The 23,018-nt window shown below is 47.2% G+C and overlaps 1 protein-coding gene across 1 annotated transcript in view; it reads right to left on the bottom strand.

Moving 5' to 3' along the window:
- Positions 1-12,195, bottom strand: part of ITPRIP (inositol 1,4,5-trisphosphate receptor interacting protein) — a 24,346-nt gene extending 12,151 nt beyond the window's left edge. The window contains 2 exon segments of the mRNA XM_026447321.2: positions 9,345-9,423; positions 11,951-12,195. Coding sequence (XP_026303106.2) covers positions 9,345-9,423; positions 11,951-12,152 — 281 coding nt within the window. The 5' untranslated portion in view covers positions 12,153-12,195.
- Between the last annotated feature and the right edge of the window lie 10,823 nt (positions 12,196-23,018).

The following is a 23,018-nucleotide window of genomic DNA, read 5'->3' as shown; positions in this document are numbered from 1 at the left end:
GGAGAAGGCAGGAGAAGGCAGGAGAAGGCAGGAGAAGGCAGGAGAAGGCAGGAGAAGGCAGGGAAGCCATCCTCTCCCAGGAAGGACAGAGTGCCCCTCCGTCCAGCCAATCTGCCTGCCTCCCTCAGCAGGACATCACAGAAATCACAGCATCTTGGGACAGACAGACAGACAAAGGCCTGATCTCTGTGGCTGGGTTGTGGAAAGGGCAGTGAGAAGAGATTACAAGGAGTAAAACAGTGGCAGAGACAAGGAGGGGGCTCCCCTGCAACCCCTGAGCTCTGGCCCACACCTCCTTTTCTCCCACCCATCCCCTCCAAGGCATCTCAGATACATTGAACTGTGTGGGTTGAATGGCAGCCCTCAAAATATACGTCCTCGTGCTAATCCCCAGCCCCTATGAATGTGACCTAATTTGGGAAAAGGGTCTTTGCAGATGTGATTAAATTAAGGATCTTGAGATGAGATCATCCTGGATTACCTAGGTGGGCCTTAAATCCAATGACAAGTATCCTTATGAAGTGACAGGAAAGAGAGAGACAGAGGAGAGGTGAGGGGAGATGGAGGCCGGGATGGGAGTGATGCCGCCACCACTGAGGGTCACCTGAGCCAACAAGAGCTGGAAGAGGCAAAGAGGGACTCTCCTCTAGGGTATCCGGAGGGAGTGTGGCCCTGATACCTTGATCCTGGCCTCCAGAACTGTGAAAATAAACGCCTGCTGTCTTAAGCCCTCCCTGTGCGTGGCAACTTGTTATGGCCACCTCAGGAGACTACTGCAGTCTCAAATTGCGATGCACCCTCCTCTCTCCCAGCCAGCTCCCCTTGCTGACCTTCCTCTTTGCTGGAGTATCTCCAGTCTCCCCAGCCACCTCTGATCTGGCTTTTGCTCTGCACCAAAGCCCAGGGATTCCATGTGAAATGGAATCTCTCTCACATACTGGCCAGCATAGCCCTTTGGGGTCAGCTCGTCTGAGCTCTCCCTAACACCCCAAAACCCCCAGTTAGCTTCCCAACCCTGCATGTCTCCCCTCCCCATTTCAATAGAGTCTTGTTTCCATGGGACACAAGTCAGCGCTTTAAGAATGTTCAAGGCCTGGCCCAACCAGCCTCAGAAGTCCTCTCGGTTCCCTCTCTGCCTGCCCCGGCCACTTCAGATCATCTCCTGTCCCCCAGATACCTCCTGCACCTCCCCACCATTCCTGGAAACATCCATGCTTCACCTCTGTGGTGGCCAAAACCCTACCCAACTGACCTCACAGCAAGCCCATCTCAGAAACCACTTCCAAGGAGCCTTCCAGGATCCCAAGACAAATCCCTTTCTTCTAAGGGATAGAAGAACAGGGAGGGAGCGGGACATAGGAAATAGGCCTCACTAAGCGCAGCCAGGCCCCTCATGTAGGTCAGGTGGTTCTGTAGATGCACTGGCACACAGCAGGCACCCAACCGTGGCTGGTCCCACGTGTCTCTATCCTTGAGTTATTGCATTTAACCCACGCAGCAACCCCGGGGGAGGGGGCCATCAGCCTCACGTCCCTGGCAGGAGCCCAAGGCGCTGAGAGGTGGGGCAATGTGCCCAAGGTTGCACAACAGCCTGGCTCCAGGCCCCGTGTCACCCTGGTGTGCCCGACGGCTGCCTCTGTCCTTGTCTTGCCCCGTCACCTTCCTCACTGTGAGCTCCTCCAGGGCAGGGGCAGGGTCCTGTTTGTCTTTGCATTCCCCTGAGCAACTGGCATAGGCCTGTGCTCCGTGCTAAGGACACACACTATCCTGGGGGCCCACAGCTGACACCACGCACTGGAGGCACTGCTTTCACAAGAAAGCTCCCCACAAATGCCCGCCACTCGCAGGAAGGATGCGTCTCCCACAGCCAGCCTGCGGGGGAAGGTCTCCCTTGGCCACCAGGATTCCCACCTCCGGTTTCTATGCCTGAATCACAGTCCCAGCAATGCGCCCTCACCACTTCCTGTTGTCCTACATTGGCTTGGTCTGGGCTCGTATTCCTCCGAATTTCCTGTAGCCCTGTGGTTGCATCTCACCCACAGGGTGCTGGTTTGGAGACAGCGTGAATACCCACCTCAGGGCAGGACATGCCAGAGTTCCCAAGAGTCGTCCCCTTTCTCTCTCTCCACCCCATGTACACACCCCCTGCCTCCAAGCAGAGCCACAAACGTTCAGGTAAAACCACACTTTCTCGGTGGGGCAGGGAGGGGAGGCTGCACGCGTAGACGCAGGCTCCGCACAACAGCAGACACACTGACTCAATGGAAAGGGGAAGGGACTGGAACAGAACCCAGGAGTAAACACAAAGGAAAACAAGGAGGGAACAAAGCCCTCCCTTTGGCCACTCCCAGCCCCCTCCCACTTTCCCCCTTTCACCGAGAAACTAGGATGGATGGAATTAAATAAAGGGCCAGCACCCAGAAGCCACCTTCCTTTTGACCCGTGGATGGGAACAAAGAGAGCCCAGCTTAGAAAGACACCCTGCCTCTAGGAGATGGGGGAGGATGAACGCCCCAAGGCCTTGTCCATGGCCTCGGAAAGGCTTGTTCCCCACCACAGCCTCCCCACCCCACTGGTCTCTTACCCACGTCCTGGCTTCCTGAGATTCTGGGCCCCACACAGCGAAAGAAATCCCAGACTGTTCTTCTACCCCAGTCCCCTGCAGCTTAGGCGGTACCTGACACAAAGCCTGGGCCCCAGCTGGGCTGGGGAGGGCGGGGAGGGGAGACGAAGGGAAGCGCTGTGGGCCTCCTGTACGCGCACACACACACACACACACACACACACGCACACACACACGCACGCACACTCTCCCTGAAAAGATCTAAAAACCCCTTTCATCTCAATAAAGGGGAACAGTAACAGACACAAAGACAAAGGGGAGGCCAACCCAGCTGTAAAAAAATTAAGAGCGTCTTTGCTTATGCTGTGCTGCAGGGATCTGGGCTGAACAATAGAGCCGGGCCTCTGCCAACCCTCCCACACCAGTTAGTCAGAGCAAACCAGTCCTCCTCCTCTCTGGAAAGCAGAGGGCCCACACGGAAAGGCTAGGAACAGTTAGCAAAACTGCCCCCAGAATTACCTGTGACGACTCAGAGTCACACTCCCTACGAATTGCACAAAATAACCCTACTATGACATCATTTTCTAGCCACAGGGACGGAGCATAAGGTGTGATGCGGGTGCTCCACCGAGGCTGTGCTGGCACCCAGTAGGTGTCCAAATAATGCCTGCTGAATGCATGGACCCACACTCATATGTGCATCAGTCAGACGGAGGTGGGCAGCAAACAGCCACTGATAGTATCACGTTCACATGAGCTCATTTCCACTCCTAAGGTCATGGAGAAAGAAACAGCCCAAAGCTCATCAGCTAAGAAGAGCTTAACAGTTTGCAGAGGCTTGGAGAACCACTGCTAAGGAGTCAAACTCTGAAATCTGATGGCCTGGGTTTGAATCTCGGCTCTACCACTTGCTATGGCAATAGTGTCCAATGTACAGCCTTGTGGACCATCTCACAGTCACTCAGCAGGGCTTGGTAAATGATACTGCTGTTGGCACTGGTACTGGTGCTATGGTCAGGTCTCCCTCTGGATTTGTTAAATCGTCACGGTTGCATGTTACGGAAGAAGTGGGTGAACGACATCCCTGCAGCTCCTCCAGAAGCCTGGGGAGTATGACTAAATTGTCTCCTCCACCTCCTGGTCTTCTAAAGGCCCCAGGAGCTGACACAGAGGAAGAGGAGGAAGTTTGGAGACCTAGGAAGTTCAGCAGCACCCTCCCTCGCTCCTCCAATCTGGCATCATTGACACTGGCAGCTCTTCCATTAGCTTCTGAGTACCCAGCATTGGAAGAGGGTAGATGCTATAATGATGAATGCTTGCTGAATACATGAATGGAGTTAGGATTGGGATAAGAACCTCACTGCCTTTACTTCCAGGAGCAGGAATTTGAAATTCCTGGAGTGAAGTGGGAAGCTCTGGATAAAGTAACTTCTATGTTCTTTCTTCCTGGGAGGCACGCGGCAGTCAGAAAAGCAAAGTGCTAACAGTGTAAGTGCCTTGGAAAATGTAAGCAAAATCCCTTCCAGACGTAGCCCTGGAGACAGAGATGGCTGCAGCCTCGTTTGATCTGGACTGGCCTTCATCTAACTGTAGGCGGACTCACTGCCAACGTTTAGAAAATGGCCCAGGAATGAACCCTGACACGTTTGTCTGACCCTCAGCTGCCTTGCTGTGGACATCTCCTTTCTTGCTCAAGCTTCTTGTAGAAATGGATGATAAACAGAGGATTACAGGGTAAGAGAAGGAGCAGAGAAGTAATTCTTCTTTCAGGAGAAAACTGGACAAGCCTCAGCACCCTGACACACCACGGGAGGGTTTAATAAATTACAACTACTGCATCGCATTTATTGAGGCTTAAGCATTGTGCAACAATGCTTTACATGTATCATTCTCACATTAAACCTCTGAAGCAGGCACTTATCTCCATTTTACAGAAAAGGAAACTGAGGCATAGAGGTGAGGCCACCCACCAATATCATAGAGCCAGGATTTGAATCCAAACCTATCTGACTTTCAAGCCTATAATCTTCCCATGAAGCCATGAGCTGTGTTGCTCAGTGACCTGGCATCTGTGAAACATTAGGCATGTACCTATGGACTTCCCTAGCCTGGACTGTTTAGGGGAGGGTAGGTGACAATCTAGATGAAATGTGGCTATGAAGCAGGGAGTTAAACCTACTGAACTTATGAGACTCCTTCTACCAAGATTCTGTGAGTGTGGCCTGGGTTATTTGAGATAAAAGGAATGGAAAGCCTTCTCTGCAAAAAAGGGAGTGACGGCTCTCTTGACACTGGCAGGTAGGTATGTGTTGGGGTGAAACATCAGGAAGTGGCATGAGTACATGCGGGACATTTTGGGGCAGCACACAGGGATAGGATCCAGGCAGCCCCTGCTCTCCTACCCTCCAGCCCAGGCATGCAGCACCCCTGCCTTCTTGGGAACTTTGGAACAAAGTCTCAGCAAACAAAGGACGCGTTCATAAACTTCAGGCGGGTCCCCGACGGCTGCTAAGAGGCTATTGAAGCTGGCTCCCATGAGAACAGTGTGTTATGAGCACATGCTTTTGCACCAGCAGGCAGGGCCAAAATAATGATAACACCTTTCCTGCTGCTTTGATATAGGAGGAGGGGGCAAAGGTTGGGGGGACTCCTGCATCAGCTTCAGGGAAATGAAAGGAGAGAAAGCAGTAGCAGCCCAGGGTAGCATCCAAGCTGAGCCCCTCTTCCCAGGCAGTGAGCGTCCCACTGTGTTATGCACCTGGAAGTGAGTCATTTGATAATTGTGGGGCTTTGTATTTTTCCTAGGGACTTCCAGCAGAGGATTGCAAAATGCTCTGAATATTATCAGGAACTGGTTGTTACTGTGCCCATTAAACAGAAAAGAAAACTGAGTGCTGGAAGGGAAAGGCTTTCCTTCCTTTCATCCTCAGATAGCTCAGGCCACACTCACAGAATCTCTTGGCAGGAGTCTCCGAAGTTCACTAGGTCTGCTAATATCAGAGTGAGTCACAGCAGGAAGGGACCAGAAGGCTCAGGCCTGGAGTTGGTGGTCTGCTTGCTGTCTTCTCAGTTTTGACACTTAAACTTTGTGGGATTCTTTATGCCATCTGTATGTTTTCTGGGCTACGGTGTCCAGATGCCTGAGGTGGGAGAAAGAGCCTAAGGATCTGGGAGAGAGCAAATCTAAGTGTGAATCTCTTCTCTGTTGTTTTCCGTTTGGGGCAAGTCCCTCTGAGTCTGTTTTTTCACCTGTAAAACTAGGATAATACCCACCTTGAAGGCCTGTTGTGAGGAGGAGAAATAAATACATATAAACCCCTAAAATGGGGCTTTGATCAGTAAATGAAGCCACTATTTTTTTTTACAAGGCCATTCTACTTATATGAACAATGTCATATCCATAACGGTGGATTCAGGACCAGATTTGTAAATAGAATCATAATCTGCAGGTTAATGATACTCTAACTTTCATTTATAAACCTGAAAAAGCTAGGTGTATACAAGAATTAGGGCAATGACTTTAGCCACTGATACCCTGGACATCAGAAAAGCACCTGAAGTTATGCCTAGTTGCACAAAACAAAAACTTTAATCAGGTGCCTTCAAATGGAAGGACAAGGCGATTCCTGAAACCTCTAGAGAGAGACCTACTATATCATCTAGTTTTTTATCTTTCTTCAGGGCAGGGAGTCCTCCCTTTCCTGCCTCCTTCGTCTCCTGTGCTGATGTTTGGCAGCCCTTGCTTAGGAGGAGCAGCAGGCATCACCAGATAAGATGTGGCAGAAACCACAGGTCACCAAGTTAAGAGCATCAGAACTGCTGAGTGACCTCAGCCTTGTAAACAGTGCCATCCCAGGGACAAGGTGGACATCCATGGCTGCCCCCTCTGACTCCACTCCCAAATTAGCAAGTGTATCTCAAGCACATCCAACTGAAAGCGTTCCATGAATTTAGTTTAACTCATCTACAATTCCACAGGGAATGCTAAGCTGAGTGAGGTGAACTGTGAGACAGGATTCCTATCTCCAGTTGGTCCTGCCTCTTGGGGCAGTGGATTCCATACACTCTTCCTCTCCATGTGCATTTCATCATAAGGCTCCACGAGGCCACTGAATCCCTGCCATGGGCCGTGCATAACATGGATGCACAATGGCTGCTTGATCAATGAGGCCCCTGTAATAAGGATGTGAGCATCCTATTTCTCACTGTCTTTTGTGGGGAGGCTGAAGAATAGAAAGTCACTTTTCTGATGGCCCCAACACTGCTCTAGCCTGCCCTTCCCCTAACCCTCCTTACAGATCCAGGCTGCAGGAGGTCCCCTAAGGAGTCTCGCGCAGAGAACTAAAGGAGACGGCAGCTGTCAGCACTGGGCTGCCTGACCCAAGGCCTAAAGACACACCACCAACAGACACAGCCCAGATCTGAAACTGCAGCACCTCCCTCCTCTCTTCACCCTCCCACTAACTGGGCCCATCCTCTCCCCAGCCTCTGAGAAACATACCTGTGAATGTTACACCTTCTATGTCTCTTCCCTTCAACATGCGTCTTACACTTGAGGCCGATTTTTCACCTCCCCGTCCATCTTAGGGTGGAGGCGTTGCCCTGAGCAACAGTGATGTCACCTGCAGGGTGCTTCCATTTCACTGATGTCACGGGGTGAGCCTAACGGATAGAGGGGGGATGTACTCTCTGTGGGAAAATGTCACAGGTCCCAAACTGTTGAGGAGGGGTCTGCAGGCCTCTTGGGCACTCCCAAATGACCCCTTTCCTCTCCCAGAAGAGCTCCTCACCCTTCCTTCCTCTCTGGATGCCTGTTAGAGCTCAGGCCTCAAATCTGACTTTCCCTCTGCCAGAGTCAGCCAAAAGATCAGGACGAGCAGCTCCAAACAAACTGCTGGAAAGAGCACTGAGGATAGATGTCCTCCCCGTCGAGGATAGATGTCCTCCCTGTCTAGGACAGTCTAGGCCCCTACAGCCTTGTCCTTTGTCCAGACCTCAGAGGAGGGAGCGGTGACCTGATGGGAAAGTTGGGGCCCAAGTCGGCAGAGAATGCAGACCTCCAATTGACCTCTGCTGTCCCGAAGAGCGCACACTGGCCAGATTTTCAGTCTGCACCAAGCACAGTGCTCAATGCCTTCTGCGCATTTTCTGGCTCAACCCTTCCCACAGCCCTGAAGGTCATCCCCATTTTACTGATGATGTTACCGAGACTTGAAAAATCAAGGCACCTGCCCAACTACTGAGAATGCCCAACAACTGAGTGGTGGAGCCAGGATTCAACTCAAGTCTGCCCCACGTCAAAGCCCATGCAGTCACACCTCCTTGGTTCTGGGCACCTGGAGATGCGGCTCACTAAAGACGAGCCGTGGAGGTCCTGGACAGAGACCAGAAAGAGCCCTTTAAATCCAAAGAGGTCAGCTGAGCAGGGCAGCCAAAACAGGCACTGCTATAGGAATGCTTTACCCCCTGGCCTACACAGGGGATGCAATAACTGGCCAGCCTTGGCCCAGCCTCCATGCTGATTAGGGATCATGTGTCCTTGCTCTATGCTTGGCTTTCTATTGATCCATCCAGGTTACCTGATCATCCTCTTGATTTGCATATAGCATTTACTCTTATTGCCTGGCTCTACAACCCTGAGATTGTACAGTAGTTACTGAATTTACACACATGCAAATCTATGTCTCTGGGAGCTAACGCTTGCAAAGCACTAAACAAATAGGTAAATAAAATAAAACAATTACTACATTATGAAAGAGGAAAGGGAGAAATGATACCAGGATTTCTCAGGGAAATAATGGCACTGGCCAAGGAGAGGCACTGGCCAAGGAGATGCCCACAGCCAGGCTGACCTGAGTATCCAGTCTACCTGGCAGGTATCTTTCTGCTGGTGAGAGGGCCGCAGAGGCAGACAAAGCCCTGCACTACTGGACGTCACTGCCCCTCACCCCCACCCCATGGTCCTCCTGCCTGGTTCTGACTCCAGCTTTGATAAGCGCAGTCCACCTTCTGGTCTTTGGTTTCCCATATGGCTCGTCCAGGACACAGGGAAGAGACAACATTCAGTCAGTGTGATGTTTGCAAAGTCTCCTTGCAAATTAATAAACCAGCATTCTGACTCGTACACCCACTTCTGGGAGCTTTCTCAGGGTGAATTAGTAGCTTGAGTCCAAACCACTCTGAAAATTATGGAAATCGGGTTTCTGAGTGGGCACAGCTAAGAGCCATCCCCTGGGACAGGTGATGTGATCCAGGTAAACACCACCCTCTGAGCAATCTGCTGGGCACCAGCTGGCCCCTCCCAGGAGGCATCTTGACTTCCTCACTTATGAGAAGCCTATTTTGTTTAAAGTGCCTATCGACAGGGCATAGTGAAATGCTCGGTTCCAGCTAATTAAGCGCTCAGCTGTACTGTGTGGAAACTAAGCGATCATGTATATGGAGCTGTGAAATGGAGTTTCAGGAAGGGTTCCTGGACGAACTTGGGAAGGGCATTTGTGGGTGAACAGGACTTCAACAAGGAAGCAAGAGACCACAGACGGGGATCAGGGGTTTGGAAGGTCAGGACAGTTGTCTCACCTCCTTCCACTCGCTGTCTGCCTAGATCAGGACCCTGCGTGCAGCCACCGCTGTTTCCCTGTGAGCCACACCTAGGGGCACTTACTCATCACCCTCATGCCAGGCCCCAAACTGGATCTGCCACCTCACACCGCCCAGAGATTAAGGAAAGTCACTTGATTCTTGGGCCAGGCTCCCCATCAGTCATCAAGGCCCAACTTGCCTTTTTCTTTCCTCCTCTTCCTCCTGCCAGATGAATTTCCCCTCCTTCCTCCACCTGGGCTGAGAACAGGTATTTCCTCCTTTGAAAAAGAAAGAAAAAGGCAACTGTTCTTCCCCCTTTCCCACGAGGGTTCCCAATTAAATTAGCTGTTTAAGCTTAAGTTGCTTCTTGGTCTACGAATGTCCAGTGATTGAGACTCACCTTCCAGGCTCCGGAACACTTAACATCCCTGTGCCTCAGTTTCCTCATCTGTAAAATGGAGTTAACAATACCTAACTCATAGGGCTACTGTGAGGATTAAATGAGTTAATACAGGCTAAGTACTTTTGGGGCGGGGGGAAAGCCTGGCCAATGTTAAGCCCTAAATAGTGGTTGTTTATCAGGGCTGCTGTGAATGGTGGGCCAAGCAGTGTACTGCTCAAGGCACCTGGCTGAGGGGTGAGGATAAATCCAGCTCACATGCCACTTGCCCAGCTACATGGCTTGGCTATAAATAAGGCCAGTATTTCTAAGAGGCATCAAGTCCCATCCTCTTGCCAAGACGGAGCACCTTATTCTAATTCATGCGAAGGACTGAATAGGCTAGCAGCAGTCCTGGAGGTTATCATGAACAGTTCTCAGTATCCTCGTGGCTCTGTACTCCTCCCCAGCAAGACTAGATACGAGAAGGGTCCAGGATGGCCGGTGTCATCCATAATAAAGTCCTTCTCAGCTCCCAGAACACTTGGAGCACCCGCCCCTCCCAAACAGATTCTCCATTAAAGCCCCACAGGCTGCCGTGCCACCTCATCCCTGCTGGGGCGGACTCTCCACTCCAAATATGGAACCTGAGTCTTGGACTCTGAAAGCCCCTTCTCCTGCCCAGTTGTTATTTTTGGGGGTGGGGGCAGCAGGGCGTTGGGGGGGTAGGTGAAAGACAGGGTCTCAACTGTCACCCGGATGGAGTGCAGTGGCATGATCCTAGCTCCAACCAATGATCCCAGCTCTAAGCCTCGAACTCCTGGGCTCAAGCAATCCTGCCACCTCAGTTTCCCAAAGTGCTGGGAAGACAGGCATGAGCCACCCAGCCCAGCCTCTTTCCTGTTGATGGCCACCTGTCTCTGCTGATAGCTGTGAAAGGAAAGTACAACCTCAGGACCCCAACCTCAGGATGCCAAAGGGAAAAGTTAAGCTTGGGAACTGAGCCATGCAAAAAACAAAACCGAAAACTGCGTTCCTTTTGTTGCCAAACAGATAGCTATAATTTCACATGCTTACTTTATCTTATGTAAAATGTAGATTTACCGAGCATGAGAAGAATGCACCCAGGGAGAGCAGAGAGTCAGTGTAACTACTTCATGGTTACCCACAAGTGGAGAAAATCTGAAGGCAGAATGGCCTGGAGCAGCAGCAACACACACGGAATTAGCAAACAATGAAAGCCACTTAGGCACGTGGGCTGGAGAGAGGACTCAAAAACACAGTCTATTCTGTTCTCATAAGGGGGAAAGACAGTAATCCACTTTTCTGATAATCTATTTTCAGGGCTAACCTGGGCCTAAAACTGCACCAACCACGGATGAACTTTAGCTGGCAGTCATTTAGACTCGGTTTGTAAAAGTCAAGAGCCCTGGGTCATATCCAACAAAAAAACAAGAAAATAGAACGTGACCCCAATTTAGATCCAAAAGACCAGAGTCCGGATGGCGACCAGTATCTAGTACTCTACTATTTGTGAAATGAGACCAATATCTGGTACTCTACTACTTGTGAAATGGTGCTTTTCTCACACCAGGAGAAGGGCAAAAGGCAAAATGAGGTCCTTGCCTGGTTCCGTAGAATATTTTACCTTCCTGGTCGGCGGCAATTTTTTTTTTTTTTTTTTTTTTTTTAAAGAGAAAGCGTTTTGGATGGGGAATCCGGCCCCGGAACTCCTTGAGTCTTCACCTGGCAGCCAGAATGGCGAAGTCACAGGGATGGGGTTGAGGGTGGGGTTAGGGGTGCAGTGGCAGAGTTATTTGCAGCCTCAAGAGCAAGTCTGCACAACGTGAGGTCTGGTCCACTAATAGTCCCGAAAGAGGAAGCGCCGGGGACTTTATCCGGCCTGAAGCAGCCCCCTAACTTCACTACCAAGAATCCAGAAAAAACAAACTTCACTCCCATTTCTCCCTTACAGGAAGGGAGGGAAGGGGAAGGGGAAAAAGGGGCAGCAAATGAGCAGGGCGACCCCGCTTTTCTTTCTGCGGTAGCGCTCTGCTCAGATGTGAGAAGTAACGGGTCACCTGGGCACTACAAACAAAAACGTGGTCCCGCTCTGGGCTCCGAGGCTCCGCGCGCCTCGAGGAGGAACTGCCCGCAGCCTAGACGGAGCGAGCGCCCGCGACGCATCCCCCCGCACGGCGGGAACGAGACGCGTGACCACGGGGAGACAATGAGCCCGCCTGGGCAAGCGCGCTTTAAGGGGGTCTCCAAAGTCAGCCCCCACCCGGGGGCCGAGCAGGCGCCCGCGATCCCCACACCCTCCTGCGCCCCCACTCCCGGCAGCCATCTCCGGCACAGCTCCTCCAAGCTCGCGGTCTCCATCGTGCCCTTCTTCCTTTAGTACACTAGGCTGCCCCGGGACTTACGATTGGCCTGGGTCCCCGGTCCCGATCCCCGCCGCGGGAGGACTGCTCCAGCACAGGCTTTGCGCGCGGGTCGGGGGCCGGGGTGCCGCCCCTTGTAGGCGGCTGCGGCGGAGCTTGTGGCCTGGCACTTAGAGGGGCGCGAGCGGCGATGCCCCCGCTGGCTCCCGCCTTCTGGCCTACAGCGGCCGGCTCTACAGGACATCAGAGTTACTCATTTCCTGGATGTCACAAAAACTTTTTCCTCCTCAGAAGAACAAAACACCCGCCTCTACTCGCGGCCGCGGAAGCTCCTTAAGGAGGACCGTGTGGGTTTTGGTGGTTGGGCCCAGGGTCCGCCAGGAAGATCTGCCCAATGAGACCTCAGAAACTCCCCCGGCACAGCAGAACTGGAGAGTGACTGGGAGAGAGGGAATCAGGCCACTGGAGTAAACTGGAGCGAGTGGACAGGGGTCCGGAGAGGACGCCCTTAAAAGTCGTTCTAAGCAGCGGAGCGGAAGGAGTTAAGTCCTTACAAGTCTGGGAGAGTTTTCTGCGGCGCGTTTTACAAGTCGCGGAATTCGTGGGGCCACCTATTTAGTCTCTTGGAGGAAAATATAACACTAGACATAACGCCAGCTTTTTTCTCTTTTACAGCTTGAAAGGATTAAAATAACTCGCTTTTTTTTTTTTTTAGAAGGAGTTTCGCTCTTGTTGCCCAGGCTGGAGTGCAATGGTGGCGCTATCTCCGCTCACTGCAATCTCCTTCTCCCGGGTTCAAGCGATTCTTCTGCCTCAGCCTCCCGAGTAGCTGGGATTACAGGCATGCGCCACCACGCCCGGCTAATTTTGTATTTTTAGTAGAGAAGGGGTTTCTCCATGTTGGTCAGGCTGGTCTCGAACTCCCTACTTCAGGTGATCCGCCCGCCTCGGCCTCCCGAAGCTCCTGGGATTACAGGCGTGAGCCACCGCGCCCGACTTTTATGATACTCAGATGCATGGTTGCTTTTCTCCGGGATTCACCGGGCACAAAGGAGAACGGTGACCGAATGCTCCACTGGACAGGCGCGGAAGTTTCTGGTTACTGTTGTGACGGTAGATCGAGTGTTACCACCCCTGCGTTAGAAACATAGAGAACGGAGGCCTGGAGGAGCAGCAGCAGCAGCGTTCTGGTCGAGCTTAATAGTTTATGAAATCCATAACTTCTACTGTCTTCCTTTTGACCTAGCCAAATCCCACAATCAGTGGAAAAGGCAGAGAAGGGTTTGAATGAATTCTACATTAAGCGGCTTTGGGGGGCACCAAATGCCAGTGAAGGCACATTGGGGAAATTGGAACACGCTGTCCAAAATGATCACCATTGCTACTGCTATTTGGTCTCAGATCACCTTCTTTTCGTCTTTTCCTTTAACACTCGCCTAGAAGACTTTTTGGCTGAGTCTGAAAGATAAACAGGCAATGAGAAAATGTTCTAAAAATAGACTCCCTGGCCCTTGGCCCAGGGTACTTTTATTTTCAAGTTTCTACTGCTGCTTAAATTCTTTCCTTACATAAGAGGTTATGGCAGAGTTTTGGGGGCCAGTATGGGTGTTGGAGGTGGTGGGGGCGATCTGGGGAAACAGTCTTGAAAGAGCTATGTATTTCCAAAATGTCTACAAGTTGGTCGGGTGGGTTACTCACACCCTTCACAAAGCAGGTGGGGGAAATTTCTCTGAAGTAAGAGCGCTGGGCTGAGCTTTGTAATCCTTGGTCTAAGAGTTCAGCGTTGTGCTGGAATGCCAAGGTTAGTGCTTGAATGCCCTCTGAGATTGTCATCCCGTCTGCAAAGTAGTTTCAGCAAATTCTAAGCAGCCATGTATATTTATGTAAGGAATATTTATTATATTTGTTTTGCTTTTAACCTGATGATTTCACCTTCTGTGATCTGATTGGTTCCTGTCTGTTCTAAGGTCCACCGTTCTAACCTGGCATGTAAGTCGTTCATGAACTGGCCTCTACTTATCTCACCAGTCTCACATCTCACTCTGTGTCCCACACCAAACTCCTTGCAGTTCTTGGAACGTGTGCTTCTCAGAACGTGATATGCTCTTTGATATGGTATTTGCATGATATGCTTTTTCTCTCCCCTTGGATATTCATATGTACTTTACTTTCTGCCTGCCACAGTCACCCCATCTCCTCCTCCAGCCTGTCTCCCCAGTGCACATGCATGTTATTTTGCCCGACTAATTGTATGCTCCATCTTCCTGTCTCAGAACAGGCAGTTACTCCTTCAGGAAGTCTTCCTTGAACCCCCATGTCTGGGTTGGACACCCCTCATGTGTCATTTCTACAGAGCCCTGTGCTAACTCTAGAAATGTTTTTTAAAAGATAGGAAAGTGCAAAGGTTCAACCTGTGGGAACTTGAGGGGTCAAGAAGTCAGGGAACTCCTGCTTCGAACAGTGAAAGGCTGAATAAAATATATCAACAATGGAAGGGAAGAAAGGGGGTCTCCATTTGTGTGATAGGTCAAGGGGACTCAAAAGTATGACATGAATATAAGCCCAAATGGCTAAGGACCAGGGGTGAGTACCCACTCAGTGACTGGGGTTAGTATCTATTCAGGCCTTGAGTTCTACAAAGACAGGGATCTGGACTTGAGATCTCTGCCTAAGGTTGGAACCCCGGAAAGGCTGCCCTTTAGTAACAGGAGGATAGAAAACAGCCCTCTTCACATTGACTCAGGGTCATGGCAAGGAAGCTTGTGGTTTATCGGGGCACTGGATGAATTTTAAAATGTTTTCTATAGAAATGAAAACCCCTAGCCTGCCTCTACTGTGCATAGGTGTGAGCTCCCAATTTATACCACCCATGTGCTGAGGGAATCCTAATGTCAAGAAAAAACACAAAAAACCTGTTTCAAAGTGGTGAATCCGACCGGGCGCGGTGGCTCAAGCCTGTAATCTCAGCACTTTGGGAGGCCGAAACGGGTGGATCACGAGGTCAGGAGATGGAGAACATCCTGGCTATCATGGTGAAACCCCGTCTCTACTAAAAAATACAAAAAATTAGCTGGGCGAGGTGGCGGGCGCCTATAGTCCCAGCTACTGGGGAGGCTGAGGCAGGAGAATGGCGGGAACCCAGGAGGCGGAGCTTGCAGTGAGCTGAGATCCGGCCACTGCACTCCAGCCTGGGCGACAGAGCGAGACTCTGTCTCAAAAAAACAAACAAACAAACAAACAAAAAACAAAGTGGTGAATCCCCTTGGCCCTGTCAGAAGCAAATGTAAAATTCAGTTGTTTATCCTGGTCCCTAGCAGAATAAACAACTCCCATTGAAGTTACAATAAGAAATTTAAATGTTTTATGATAAGAAATTAAAATATTCTTTATATTATTTTAATTATATTAATTTCTTAAAATTAAGAATTATTAATAATCATTAAGCTTCTAATGAAAAATTAAAAACCAGACTAGGAAATGAACCACATGAGGGTGTGAACTGGTAAATGTAATAAACAGGAAAATTAGCCTCTTAAGTATCTGAGACAATAGAACAATTCGAAAAAGAGGACAAAATAGTTATGGTCAAAATACAGAGATAAAATGATAGGACATGGAACTATGAAAAAAGAACGGGTAAATTTGAAAAAGTACAGGTATAATATGTAGAAATAAAAAGTTTAGTCATTTACATTTAAAAAACCTCAATGATTGAAATTCTTTTCTATTAAGGCCATTATATCAGTCAAAAATCTAGTAAAAACAGCTCATTGAAAAGGAGAAAGAAAAGTAATGTATTAATCTCCTTTATAAATATATAAATTATTTCTGAAATTTAAAATAATATATTAACAAATAGAATTCCAGCAGCACACCAAAGAATATTACATCATTAATAGATCAAAAGAGAAAAACAGAAAGATCATCACTATATATTCTGAAAAGCCATCAGATAAAATTTGTCATTGAAATATAAACAAACCCTCTGTAACATGATAAAAACAAAGGGTAAAGTTCAGCCCCCAAACCAGTGTTATGCTTAATGGGGAAATACTAGAAACCTTCTAAAGACAGTGCAAGATATGAATGTCCTTCACCCCTATTCTTTTTAAAAATTACCAATTAGGAGTATGTTTGGCTGAAAGTAATGGAATACCAGACTGTAATTTTTACAGTATCTAAGACTATAAAAGGCTTAAACAAATAAGGATTTGTTTTTCTCACATAAGAAGCTTGTATATAGATGGCTATTTTGGGTCAGTGCCTTGATAGTTTCAGGGCTGATCAAAGGATATGTGCATTTACTATTTTGATATATATTACAAAATCGCCCTCCAAAGAGATCTCACCAATATGAACTATTTCCCATAGTATGACGATTGCCTTTTTCTCTACATTGTTGTCAACACTGGGTATTTTCTATTATAACTTTAATTTAATTTGCTTCTTTTATAGATGAAAAAACCCCTAATCTCAATATTTTGGTTTGCATTTCTTTAATTATGAGTGAGGCTGAACAGAACATCATTATTGGCCACCTTTATGTTTTTATGTATGAAGACTCTGTTACAACATCCCCCAGTTTTCTATTGGCTTGTTTATGTGTACACATGTGTATGTGAAAGTAGATGGAATTTTCTTCATGATCATTTAAGTGCTAGATGGGGCTTCAAATTCCATAGTGAAAGGTGACTTGTCAGCTGGGTGCGGTGGCTCCTGCCTGTAATCCCAGCACTTTGGGAGGCCAAGGTGGGCAGATCACATGAGATCAGTAGTTTTAGACCAACCTGGCTAACATGGCGAAGCCCCGTCTACACAAAAAAATACAAAAATTAGTCAGGCGTGGTGGTGCACGCCTGTAATTCCAGCTACTCAGGAGGCTGAGGCATGAGAATTGCTTGAACCTGGGAGGTGGAGGTTGCAGTGACCTGAGATTGTACCACTCCAGTCTGGGTGACAGAGTGTGTCTCAAAAAAAAAAAAGGTGACTTGTGACAAAGTCTGAACCAACTGCAGGGCAGCTTCACACCACATCTCACAATCAGGAGCACTGGAAATTTTTAAAAGATTAAATACACAGGGACAGATTTCCTGTTCACCCCTATCTGTGGTTATTCCAGTATGTGGAATAAAATCCGTGACAATGGGAGAGACAGGAAACCTATGCTAGTCATTAAGCATCTGATGAAGGGGAAAAAAGGGCACTTCCCTTGATTTGGTCAATTTCCCACTACCCTGAATTCAACTTCGCATGGAATTTCACAAGATAATAGCAAGTTAGTTTACAGGATGTTTCACAGAACAGGCTGCTTTGCTGAGACCTCAGAGGTGTCAGTTGAAAAAGACAAATGATTTGCATTTGCCTATTTCATTCCTTAAGGTCAGTGCTAACCATGTCCCTCCTCTGGGAATACTGGAGCCCACAGGGCCTTTAGAGATTATCTACTGACAAAAATGAAGTTCAGAGAAGTTAGGTCACATACTCAAGGTCACATTGCTGGTTAGTGACAGAATAATAATAGCTAAAACTTGTGCCATGTGCTAGGTATTACTCAAGCATTTTACACCTACCAACTCATGTAATCCTCATATCAATTCATGTGGTAGGAATCATTAGATTCTACAGAACCTATGTTTTTCAAAGATTTTTGAAAATACATTTTATTTCACAACCCAGTATACTCACACATACAAGTGCATTATAATTGAAAGACAGTTTCCTTAAAAACAATTGTTATGTTTACCGAATGTGATACAAACTGTTATGTTCCCTTTTCCTTTTACTCCTCCTGTGTTTCCCTCTTTTGAAAAAAAATGTAGGCGACAACTTATTAAATGAGTCAAGATCCAAAGTTTGATGAAAATACTTATTTATTATTTATTTATTTTGAGATAGAGTCTTACTTTGTTGCTCAGGCGGGAGTGACAGCCGGCTTCACTGCAGCTTCAGCCTCTCAGGGTCAATCAATCCTCCTGCCTCAGCCTTCTGAGTAGCTGGGACTACAAGTGTGTGCCACCATGCCTGCCTAATTTTCCTATTTTTTGCAGAGATGAGGTCTCACTATGTTGCCCAGGCTGTTCTCAAACTCCTGGGCTCAAGTGATCCTCCTCCCTTGGCCTACCAAAGTGCTGGGATTATAGGAGTGGGTCACCATGCTTGGCTAGAAAATATTTCTTTAAACCACTCTTCTAACTCACATCTCTGTTTTGAAAATTATTATTGGTTTATATATGTTAATTTTCCATCTACAGGCGCCACTTGGTGTGGGAAAGAACTGTCAGATGATTTCCATCCAACTTATTTCTGGTCAGTAGATATTCATTGCTCTCCTTCTAGTTAATATCTAAAGATGGTACCTTTGCCTTTAACACAAATCATTATGCTTTAACCTTAGGAATACCTTAATTCACTTATTCATTCATCTGTCCATTCATTCAACAAATATTTCAGCACCTAATCTATGCCAGGCATTGTGCTAAATCAGGAGTTGGCAAACTATGGCTGTCAGGCCCAATCCAGAGTGCCACCTGCTTCTATAAATACAATTATATTGGCTCGGCCATGCCCATTCATTTACGTGTTGCCTGTGGCTGCTTTGGGGGCTATAGCAACACAGTTGAGTAGCTGCCACAGAGACCATGTGGCCCGTGAAGCCCAAAATAGTTCTTTTTTCCTACCTGTCCTCAGGATAGTTCTATTTTTTTCTACCTCAAAATATTTCTTAATGTGGTCTTTAATAGAAAAAGGTTGCAAACCTTGGTACTAGATTCTAAAATACAATGGTATCTTAGGTTGGTCTCTACTGTCCTAGAAGTTTAAATTGTCCTGCTTAGTTTAAAAAGGTTTGAAGCTTTTTGCCTCCCTTGTGTTGCCTCAAAAAGCACCTGTTCCCAGTGAGTGCTCAGCAGGCATTTGCTTCTGCTAAAATTATTCAGTAGGTCTTGCAGCAGGTATTGGCAAGAAAGCAACATACCTAACAGGTAGAAAAGAGGCATGGTGGTTCACGCCTGTAATCCCAGCACTTTGGGAGGCCAAGAGGGGTGGATCACCTGAGGTCAGGAGTTTAAGACTAACCTGGTTAACATAGCCAAACCCCGTCTCTACTAAAAATACAAAAATTAGCCAGGCATAGTGGCACATGCCCATAGTCCCAGCTACTTGGGAGGCTGAGGCAAGAGAATGACTTGAACCCTAAAGGAGGAGGTTACAGTGATCCGAGATCGCGCCATTGCACTCCAGCCTGGGTGACAGAGTCAAAAAAAAAAAAAAAGAAAAAGCTATTCTTTTTAACATAGCAGATTTCATTTTATAGATGCCTATCCTTGTTGCCTATGAGAATTCAGTAATCACCTTGTTTTGTGTACCAATTGTGTGTCCCACCTTGTGGGTAAGAAAAAAAAGACATTGTTCTTTGGTATTTCCATTTAAGATAAGAAAAAATGAGATAAATCCATTTTATTGTAATCCTTACTACCTGTACTTCTGTTTGGGACCTTGGTGTGTACTTGGAAATAATTTTAACTACTGTAGAATCTTAAATGTTCATGTACTGATACCTTTCACCTTCCTTTAGTCACTAATCACTCCCAAGAGTAATTGCTGTGTGCATGAGTTTATAAGTTAATTGTATTTTGCATTCATTCATCAAACTTTTTACTTCTAGTGTTTCCTATGAGGCAGCACCATAGATGTATTAAAGAAAAGACTGGTCCTCCCAGTCTGGTCAGGGAGACATAGAAGTCAACACACAATGATAATGCATTGAATTGACAAAAGATGCTCAGTCTTTCCAGCAGCACAGAGGAGAGGTACCTAACTGGGTAAGATTCTTCTGGATGAGGCAAGACTGAGCTGACACTTGAAAGAGCTAACTGGACAAATAAGGAGTCATTTGATTTTCCAGAAAAGGGATCAGCATTTGTAAAGTTTGAAAATAGAGACTTTCAGGGGATAGTAGATATAAAACATTGGCCCATCATCGAAGGTATTTTGTGCTTTGGTTTTAAAAATTTTTTATTTATTCACTGTGTTTGTCTGTTTGTATTGCTATAAAGGAATATCTGAGACTGGGTAATTTATAAAGGAGAGAGGTTTATTTTGGCTCATGGTTCTGCAGGCTGTGTGGGAAACATGCTGCTGGCAACTGCTTCTGGTGAGGGCCTCAGGAAGCTTACAGCCACGATGGAAGGTGAAGTATGAGCTGATGTGTCACATGGCAAGAGAGGAAGCAAGAGTGAGAGAAAGGATATGCCTGGCTCCTTTAAACAAACGGATCTCATGTGAGTTGTTAGAGTGAGAACTCACTCATTACCTTGGCACCAAGCTATTCATGAGGGATCTGTCCCCTGTGACCCAAACACTTGAGGTAGAAACATTGGAAGTCTTGTATCAACATGAGATTTGGAGGGGTCAAAGCATTCAGACTGTATCATTTACTTATTTACTTTTGTTTGTTTGTTTGTTTTCGAGACAGGGTCTTGCTCTGTCACCTAAGCTGGAGTGTGGTGACATAATCATAGCTCACTGTAACCTCAAACTCCTGGGCTCCAGTGATTCCACCCTCCTTAGCCCAGCTCATTAAAAAAAAAAAAATTTTTTTTATAGACCAGTGTTGCGGGAAGTCAGGGACCCCAAACAAAGGGACCAGCTGGAGCCAAGGCAGAAAAGCATAAATTTTGAAGATTTCATGGACATTTATCACTTCCCTAATAATGCTCTTATAATTTTTTATGCCTGTCTTTAATCTCTTAATCCCATTATCTTCATAAGCTGAGAATGTATGTCACCTCAGGATCACTATTGTACAAATTGATTGTAAAACATGTGTGTTTGAACAATATGAAATCAGTGCATCCTGAAAAAGAACAGAATAACAGCAATTTTCAGGGAACAAGGTATGATAACCATAAGGTCTGACTGCCTGTGGGATTGGGCAGAATAGTGCCATATTTTTCTTCTTGTAGAGAGCCTATAAACGGACATGTGAGTAGGAGAGATATCACTGAATTCTTTTCCCAGCAAGGAATATTAATAAGTAGTACCCCGGGGAAAGAATGTATTCCTCGGGGGAGGTCTATAAACAGCTGCTCTGGGAATGTCTGTCTTATGTGGTTGAGATAAGGACTGAAATATGCCCTGGTCTCCTGCAGTACCCTCAGGCTTACTAGGATTGAGAAATTCCAGCCTAGTAAATTCTAGTGAGACCGGTTCTCTGCTGTTGAACCCTGTTTTCTGTTAAGATGTTTATCAAGATAATATCAGCACAATGGGACATAGACCCTCATCAGTAACTCTAATTTTGCCTTCACCTTGTGATCTTTATTGCCCTTTGAAGCACGTGATCTTTGTGACCTACTCCCTGTTTGTACACCCCCTCCCCTTTTAAAATCCCTAATGAAAACTTACTGGTTTTGAGGCTCGGGGTTGTCATCATGGTCCTACCAATATATGATGTCACCTCCGGAGGCCCAGCTGTAAAATTCCTCTCTTTGTACTCTTTCTCTTTATTTCTCAGGTTGGCTGACACTCAGGGAAAATAGAAAAGAACCTACATTGAACTACTGGGGGCTGGTTCCCCCAGTAGACCTGGTCTTGTCATATTGTTCAGCTACTTATTTACCCACTTATTTATTTATTTATTTATTATTAGTGAGGAAAGGTTGTATGGAGCCAGTTAGTCTTTTTTTTTTTTTGAGACCAAGTGTCACTCTGTCACCCAGGCTGGAGTGCAGTGATGCAATCTTGGCTCACTGCAGCCTCCACTTCCTGGGTTCAAGTGATTCTCCTGCCTCAGCCTCCTGAGTAGCTGGGATTACAGGGTCCCACCACCACACCTGGCTAATTTTTGTATTTTAGGTAGAGACAGGGTTCCACCATGTTGACTAGGCTGGTCTCGAACTCCTGACCTCAAGTGACCTACCCACCTCAGCCTCCCAAAATGCTGGGATTACAGGAGTGAGCCATCACACTTGACCCACTTAGGCTTTTTAACCAATCTGGTCCACCGATTGGTTTGTGCACATCCTTACCAGCCCCGAGTAGGACATCAAACTGCAACCTTGGCGTCTTGGGCAAGAAGCACCAACTGAAAGATCTGGTGTAACCAGTCATACCCAAAAGTAATCTGTGTGGGATAAGAGAGTAGCTGGTTTCAAGCCAATAAAATTCAAGGCAGGTAAGATGACTGGGTAGTTATGACACTGCTATCTCCTTCTCCTGGTAAAAATGCTTACCTGCTGTGGCTGCTCCCTCAGTACTTCTACCTGGCACCTGACCTTTCAGTCTTCCTAATAAATCTGCCTGAGCTTCGTCGCCTCCTCAGGTGTCACAAGGGGAGTTTGTCTGGAGACCGTCTGGGAGCTGATGTCAAATGCTCAACAAATGTTCTGTTAAGTTAGCACTGCAGTAGGCGGGAAAAGGAGAAGATTAAAGGAATAAAATATGCCCCGAACAGTTTTAGAGAGCACTAGCCAGTGGGGACTCTGCTTTGTCATGTAAGGTGACCATAGGGTTGGCTGATAAATGATAACAATTTTCTGTAACACGTGGGCTTTTAATCTTCCTAACAGTCTGGAGGAAAAATGTTAGATATGATGACAGGAGCAGTTTTTACCATGTCGTTAGGGGCCCCAAATGTAGTTTTTAGATTCCATAGACACTAAATCCAGCAATGCCACAAGAATGCCTGTGCAAACAGGATCTGTGTTGATGCAGGCTTTAAATTTCTTTTTTATTTTTGATATATACAAAGAAAACACACTTCGTCTAGCTTAAACAAATAAGGTGATTTTGTTAGGAGGATACAAAGTATCTAGCAGAATCCAGGAGAGCCAGTGTTGCTGGGTCTCTCAAGGGACTGCCACCAGGTTCCCACAGGGCATCAGCCACCAAGGAAGAAGCTCCCTCCCCCATCTTTCGCTTCCTGTTTTTGGTCTGTGGATTCCCCTCGTTTATTTGCTTTATTCTTCCCTCCATACAGCCGCCTGCCTTTCTCTGCCTCTCCTGGGCTTCACATATTCAGTTCCAGACCTGAGCAATGATTGACTTGTTCTTGGTCCCTGTTATAAATTCCCAGGAAAAATAACAGAATTGGCTTCATGTGGGTCAGGTC

Source organism: Piliocolobus tephrosceles, chromosome 9, assembly GCF_002776525.5.
Source record: "Piliocolobus tephrosceles isolate RC106 chromosome 9, ASM277652v3, whole genome shotgun sequence".
Classification (NCBI taxonomy): domain Eukaryota; kingdom Metazoa; phylum Chordata; class Mammalia; order Primates; family Cercopithecidae; genus Piliocolobus; species Piliocolobus tephrosceles.
The sequence above is the reverse complement of the archived record's forward strand: the minus strand, read 5'-3'. Positions and strand labels throughout refer to the sequence as shown.